The 7453-nt window shown below is 46.6% G+C and overlaps 2 protein-coding genes across 2 annotated transcripts in view; one reads left to right on the top strand and one right to left on the bottom strand.

The window, feature by feature from the left end:
* POSPLADRAFT_1140953 (hypothetical protein) overlaps positions 1 to 1195 on the bottom strand; it is a gene marked incomplete at both ends in the record, with an annotated part of 5234 nt that extends 4039 nt beyond the window's left edge. Inside the window, one exon of the mRNA XM_024485235.1 lies at positions 966 to 1195. Within this exon, the coding sequence (XP_024339404.1) occupies positions 966 to 1195 (230 nt within the window). The remainder of the gene's footprint in view (positions 1 to 965) is intronic.
* A 418-nt stretch (positions 1196 to 1613) lies between these two features.
* POSPLADRAFT_1046059 (hypothetical protein) lies at positions 1614 to 6274 on the top strand (the record flags this gene model as incomplete). The annotated part of the gene is made up of 22 exons (XM_024478936.1): positions 1614 to 1658; positions 2058 to 2096; positions 2145 to 2253; positions 2314 to 2338; positions 2590 to 2650; positions 2683 to 2875; positions 3082 to 3216; positions 3300 to 3471; positions 3531 to 3562; positions 3691 to 3875; positions 3966 to 4088; positions 4188 to 4279; positions 4307 to 4308; positions 4412 to 4508; positions 4556 to 4715; positions 4871 to 4924; positions 4974 to 5102; positions 5282 to 5369; positions 5438 to 5530; positions 5621 to 5760; positions 5811 to 5860; positions 6004 to 6274. The coding sequence occupies 22 exons, from the start codon at positions 1614 to 1616 to the stop codon at positions 6272 to 6274; spliced, it is 2295 nt and encodes a 764-aa protein (XP_024339403.1).
* Positions 6275 to 7453: the final 1179 nt, after the last annotated feature.

Raw genomic sequence — 7453 nt, 5'->3', positions numbered from 1 at the left:
GCTATGACTATCGAGAGTGGCACACTAGTACAAGGGGCTTTGCATTGTTCCGCACGAAGCTGCCTCACCGAGTGGCACATATCAAGTCTGTCGGTAGAGTGACGTCATGCTGAACGCGGAGATGAAGAGAAGCATGCGAGACACTTCGGACCGGTATCCGTCGTTGAAGGCATGCCGCGAGGTTCGATACCTAATCGGGGAAGACCGGCTACGTCGGTGTGGCATGGAGCGATGCACGCGCTTGGCCGAATGGCGTCAAGTGGCCCTATTGTCCGCCGAATGCGGGAGGTGTTCCGAGATCTATGCGCGAGGCATCGGGACGACCGCGCCGAGCTTCGAGCAAGCGTCGTGCCCCGTCGAAGATGTCGAAGAGCGTCGAAGGCGAAGTCGAAGTGTTGGGTGACTGAGCCGAAGTGCCGGGCGGGATGCGACTGCCGAAAAGAGCTGTATCGGGGCCCAGAGGGGCTTGGCGCCTATCAGCGGGTTTGCTGGGAGGAGCAGGAGAGTTTCCTCCTGCCCGTGTGCAGGAGAATGCTCATCTCCACATCTAAAATCCCTCACGGGAAGCCCCCCACTGACACTTCTGTGGTGCATGGGCATTCAGTTCCATATCCATCCACTCTCTTTCCTTTTCCATTCTCATCTCTTCCTTTTAGTCACATGCAGATTCCAATTGCCAAAAGTACACACTCTAGTACATCAAAAGTCGCCTGGCCAGGACCAACACTCTCCACATCGGACATGTATTTCCCAAACAGGTCCTTATCTATTTCCCAAACAGGTCCTTATCTATTGCCCTTTTCATCCCATATTGGCACGACCCACTTGAGATGCTCACACCACCATCAGACCCTACTGATGGTTCTCACACCCTGTCTTTGGATACTTCCCAAGTCAGCCCCACACTAATCTGGCCAGACAACGATAACAATGCACTCTGGATGACTCATGAAACTGTTACTGACCCTACAGCAGCCGTGCATCTCATATGGCTAGTGTTGTGCCGGGCTTGGCTTAGAAGCCTGAGCCAGGCCAAGCCAAGCCCGGAGAGGCCAGGCCAAGCCAGACCAAAGCCCTGTGCAAGCCCTCCGGTAGGGCCTGGCTTCACTGGGGAGAAGCCCGAGCCAGGCCAGGAAGCCCGGGGCCTGTAGTACCAAATAGGGAAGGTTGGAGCTCTGGCACTGCACCCTATCATCTTGATGGTATCAAATGTGTGGCCTTCATTTTGTATCCCCGCGACCTCCTGTTTCTCTCTGCGGCCTTCTGCTGCCCAGCGCGTGACTCTAACATTGCTTCATCAAGGCTACAGCTGACAGGTAAGCATTGATTTCAGTCCCTGTACATCAGCTCTGAAGCTGAATTTCAGCATTATACAATGGCGTGAGCTAGGTTTCATAGTGTTCAGTCAGACAGAGATATGAACATCTACACACTCTCAGTGCAGTATAATACTACATGAAATAATAAAGTAAGGCTTACGAGTTTCAGCTCAGGTATGTACATCAACTGGAACTTGTGTGCTTAGGCTGAATTAATAGCAACTGGAAATACCTCAGGGTCACCAGGGGTGGGACACATCACGTGCTGATCTTGACAAGATAAGATTGTGCGACATGTTGTGCTATCTCGACCCGACACAATACAATAACATCATACATGTGCGTGCACATGCAGAATGTACAAACATTGTTGTCACTCTTTTTTTCTGTAACTCCCCATATTCCTTGAGCTATGGCAGAGCGATTTGCAGGTACCGGTATGTACTTTCATTTAGATTTTAAACATTGCCTCATCTGCATGACTTTTAGACAGACTCTATTCACTGACTGGAGTCAGTCATCAGTGTGCAGTCCAGACCTCGCTTATGCCAAGCTCTGAGCAGTGCATAGCCTTTCAACATATTTGTTGGCAGCTTGTATTGTCTGCTGGAATACTGCTGATTCCTGTCCTTGTAACAGCATGTTTATATCATGACCTGTTAGATCTTTCATGCGCTATCAACCAGGAGCTCTTCTTTATACCTAAAAGCTCAGGTGCCTTTGCTCAGACACTAACAGTATGGTATTTTTACATCTCTGCAACATTACTTCTTGGCTGTGAGTACTCTGCTTACACTTTGTTGTCTACTTCTGATTGTGCTGTAGTCTCCCTTCAATTTCCTGATCATGCTATTCTTCATCTCATACTGCCTTCTGGTGACCAATATCAATACACCCAAACCCATTTTTCAAACATGCGGCAAGACCATTTTCAGTGCGCTATGTGCCTTCGACCATTCACGATATTTGTAATGGGCACAGACAGCCGAAACAGGACAGAACAAACAACTAGCGCCAAAGTAGGTAATAGATCATTAGCGAATGTGCAATCCACACGATCTATAGCTTTGCGTGAGTGGTTTTTGTGTCACCTGAAACTGTGGCTTCTCTTATTCATGATGGTTCAGTTGTTACCCCAAATACATCCATTTTGGCCATAATGGATGAGTTGTTTCACCGCAAGCTGATTCCTGCGACATTCCCCACAATGCACTCTCTATGCACATCTGGACCGCATCCGTGTATGCTCAATCTATTTGAAACAACACAGACAATTGGGCTTACATCAATGTCTCATCTGTACCTTCGAGTGCGGATTCTTGGTGGATCTAGTAAGTCTGTGTTGAATTGGTGTATAGTATAGGGCATTAATGACAACACAGAAAACATTGAACCCACTACATCCTCGAGCCGCAAATCCACACAAATATTGCAGCTGAGCCGGAAAATCACGGATGAGAATAACATCAAAGGACGCACTTCTTCAGGTATAGCCCACCCACTGCTGGTTCAGATGCATGAACATGTGTCTGCTATTATCAAAACCAGAAGCGAAGGTAAGTATTGATGCAGAACTACATGATTCTGACCGCTGATTTGTCAATTTGATACATACAGTATCAAGTGACCATCAATCAAATAATACACATGATCGTGATGATGATGATACCACAGACAAAGAACCACAGCGGAAGAAGCAGAAGACATTGCATAGGTCCTCTGTTCAGATGCGGTATTTGGTTGCATGCTCATTCACCCACAGGACAGGATCAAGAGTATATTGATATTCCATCAGTGTCAGACAATGAAGCAACAGGGGCTGCTCCTAGTGGTTCTGAATCAGAAGATACACCCATGGAGAACACTGCAAATTACAAGGGAAAAAAGAAACCAAACAGTGAGTAGTCGCTTTATTGAATGAGACTCTGCTTACTGGTAGTTTCATTGTGACTTCAGAGCACAAATCCAATGCAAACCCAGATCAATATGATGATGATGGGCTTTTCAAGGATCTCGAACACATTGCGCCTCCTGAGAAGCACAAGGGAAAAGCGAATAAGATTGCTGATGTCAATGCCTTCTTCAACAACCCCTTTGAGCAAACAAGGACCAACGGAAAGACAGTCAAGGTGCATGACTGTATTCGATGCAAGTACGTCTATGCATCTCTATTCAAATTTGGTCCATTGACAACTGAGTGTCCTCATATAGAAGCAAGCGGGTGTCAGGCTACACCCTAGTTAGTGATACATTGACCTTGCGCCGGCATCTTGCAGCATTTCACAAGGCAAGTCTCATTCTAGCTAGTTTATTAATCAATTCTGTCAGCTAAGTGAATAAGTACAGGCTGATTATCATGTTTGGTGTGCAGAAAACAATTTCATATCCATGATCGCCGAAGATGTGATTGCATGCAAAGCAGAAGAGAAGAAAGCAGCAGCACAAACAACCTTGGATGGACATGTGCAAACTGAGGGCCCATGTGAGCGTGTAACGCCTTATTCTAAAAAGTCATTTCGGTTGGCGGCTATCCAGTGGCTTATCAAAACAGATCAGGTTTGTAACACATATACTATTTTTGCTGCTTTCATTGAGAACCTTTGATGTCCTTAGCCCATTCGCACACTTGAACACCCATCATTCAAGTGCATGGTTGATGTTGCTGCCTGCGCAAAGGATGGCATCACCATTCCAACTTGGAAGGTCACTCAAAAGGAGATCATACATCTTTTTGGGAAGTATTTGGATGATCTTGCACACTGCCTCAATGTAACCATTTGTTGATGATTGTGATATTGTATAATGCTAATATTCTCTCAGGGTCCTCATGTACATGGGAAAATATCCTTGACATGCAATTGTTGGCAGGCCAGCAACATCAATGGGTACTTTGCTGTAACTGGTCACTGGATTGAGGAGAAGTCTTTGAATGAGTGGTCACTTGAAAGTGCACTGCTAGGGTTCGTGCATATAAATCGCTCCCACAGTGGTAAGCATCTTGGCCAAGCACTGTTCAAAGTAGCAAAGCGCGTCCATATTGCAGATCAGATGCATATTGCTAATTACATGATAGATATTCATGGTTATGGCAGACAATGCCTCAAATAATGTCACCATGATGGCAGAGTTAAGTAAGCAGATCAAGAAAGCGTACAATCTGGATTATGATCCTGAAAGTCACAGGATAGGGTGAGTTTGCATCTTCTACACAGTATATCACGCTAATAGAACTCAAGCTGTTTTGTGCACATCATAAACCTCGCTACTCAAGCACTGCTGAAGGCACAGAGCAAGTCGCCATATTATGATCCAACAAAGCCCGACACTCACATGCCAGATACACAATGGCATGCGGAACATGATGAGGTTGGTTTGATATGCGCAATTTCAGTCAAGGTATGCCCATCAGACACTCGACCCACTGTCATAACTATTACTGATCAATTTCACAGAAGCGATCATCGAGCCAGCACAAGGATCGCTTCTGAGACATACAAGCAGCTGCAGGAGTTGCACTTCAGAACTTCAAAACACTTATCATCGATATGAAGGTCCAATGGTCTTCAATGTACATGATGCTCAACCAAGCATATGCCATGTGCAATGTATGTATTGTCTTCTTTGTCTCATTTGTTATATACTAAGTGTTTGCAGCATGTTCAACACTTCTTGACGGAAATATCCCGAGATGCCAAAGATAATAAGACTGGGTATGTGCTATATGCGCTGATCCCATCTCCGGAGGAATGGCAGAATGTCAAACTGTTTCAGCAAATCCTTGAGGTGCGTTGACAATGAAGTCCACACCTTATTCGGCACCTGATTATAATGAACAGTGTTCAGATCACTGTCAACAGCACTTCTCGTCCGAGCATGATCCAGCACTTCATCTCGGAATACCTGTGCTTGAAGACCTTCATGCAATATGGTCTGCCTGACTACAAGATCCTTTGTACCTTCAGTTCAAACCTGGGCTACAGGCTGGGCTGGACAAGATTGTGGAGTACTATGATAAAACATCAGACAATGATGCATATGTTTTCTCAATTGGTGAGTCTCTGCAATCACACCTCATAAAGACATATGCTTAATATGTTGGCGCACTCACAATCTAATAGTACTTGAGCCCACCAAACAACTCATGCACTTCAAGACCAATTGGACTACTGACCTGCTCGAGGATGCCACAGAGCTGTGCAAGACAGTCATAAGTGTATAGCTCAACTCTGCTTTGGAATGATGCTAACAATGATTGTGATTGAAACCTAGTTCAAGGCATGATACAAAGAATTGCATGCTAGCAATGACACAGCAGCAACCATATCAAATGCAAGAAAAGGCCCAGCTAGTACAAAGTGGGCACGTTCATCTGCTGTGGTCGCCCTTCTATCCAGTGACTCCAAGGACGATTGTCCTGTTGTCTCTTTGGCAGCAACTCAGAGTCAGTCCATTCAATCAGACGAAGAGCCTTGGGAATGAGAATTCAAAAAGTATATTGACCTTGACGAAGACATTCCGGAAGACATGACAACTGTCAAATGGTGGGGTGTAAGTTATCTCAATTGCATTTTATGAGATTTCGGACCTTAAGCTTGACCTGTCAACAGCTTAACAGCCATTGATTCCCAACATGGGCATCACTGGAACAAGACTATCTCGCAATCATGGCAACATCAGTGTCAAGTGAGCGTGCATTCTCGAGCGTGGGGATCACAGTCACAAAGCGATGCAATCGTCTGAAGGGTGACATTGTTGAAGCACTTCAAGCCCTCAAATGTGCATTTCGATGTGACCTGTTCTTCAAGGAGACCAGCCCCTCTTCAGCAACAGAAAATGAGCTCAAAGCCGAGGACAGTGATGACAGTGACATTGGTGGGGCTCTACTCACAGAGAAAGAGTGCACTGTTATTGGACTCACCATTGACTTGGATTCGGATGCTGAGGAGGACAAGTAATTACTTTCAGCAAGAGGCGTGACAAATAGCAATCTCTGGGTTTGTCTCGGGTGGCACAGTCATTTTATTTGTTATGATACACTGTCTATAAACTTGCTACACTAGACAGCCTATTTAACAATGATTTGTGCTCAATATGCAGCATATAATTGACTGCTGATCGCTATGTGTAAGTGTCAAACAAGCCATGGCTTGATCCTGAGCCAAGCCCGAGCCAGGCCAAAGCCCATGGCCAGGGCCTGGCTTAGCATCTGTCGAGGCCCGGGCTCTCTGAAGCCAGGCCAAAGCCATGGCTTTTGAGCCAAGCCAGGCCAGAAACAACACTACATATGGCCCAGCCTGGTATTTTGGCAGGCCCAAGCCCCTTCAAGCCAGGCGGTAGCCCCAGCTTTCAGGCCGAGCTGGGCTTTGCACATCACTACACAGCCCTGACACGTGATCTGGTGCTGCCCACGCTGCCCACCATCCATGTATGGCACCTGCCTTGACCCCAGCCAGCTAGCATGGAGATTGCATGGGCTCCCAGACATGAGGTGAACGATGAGGAGTTGTTGTGCATCACATATTTAGACACCGTGCAGACTGTTAGGCTATTGTGTGGATACTTAGCACTTACTACAGTTTGACCTATCTGTCATTTGTATAGCTATACTCTAATATATCCTATTGCTAATCTACCATGCACATGTGCCCTACTGACCACTAAGAGTGCGCTAATGTGTGCTAACGAAGTAAGCTATTTCTCGTACAAGGCCATCTAAGAGCACTAATAATAGGGCAATGAGTCCACATTTAGATCTATACAACTATTTCACCTAATTAGATCTAATTAGACTGGGGGGTTTTCCCTGATGCCCGCTGCTTCCACTGACAATTGTTGTGCATTCAACAGTGTCGTGGGCCATCGTGGCACCCCACCACAGTGCCTGGTACATATATGGTGCGGTCCCTGGTGGTGACCGTCTCTGGACATGCACGGGGCGCTGATGACTGACTGGGTTTGGTGAGTGTTAGTCGTCATTGACCGGCACATGCAAGGTGGCTGGACAACAGGCTTGCGCGCAGGCAGAATGTTGTCCTGACATCCTGGTTGACACACTGGTCTGTCCAGGAGACGTTGCAGCTGAGCGGGGGCTGCGAGCGGCGGTCAAAGGCGGTTCCGCAGGCATCCTGTCCAGC

Source organism: Postia placenta (genome assembly GCF_002117355.1).
Source record: "Postia placenta MAD-698-R-SB12 unplaced genomic scaffold POSPLAscaffold_6, whole genome shotgun sequence".
Taxonomy (NCBI): Eukaryota; Fungi; Basidiomycota; class Agaricomycetes; order Polyporales; family Adustoporiaceae; genus Rhodonia; species Rhodonia placenta.
This window is presented reverse-complemented; position numbering and strand designations above follow the sequence as displayed.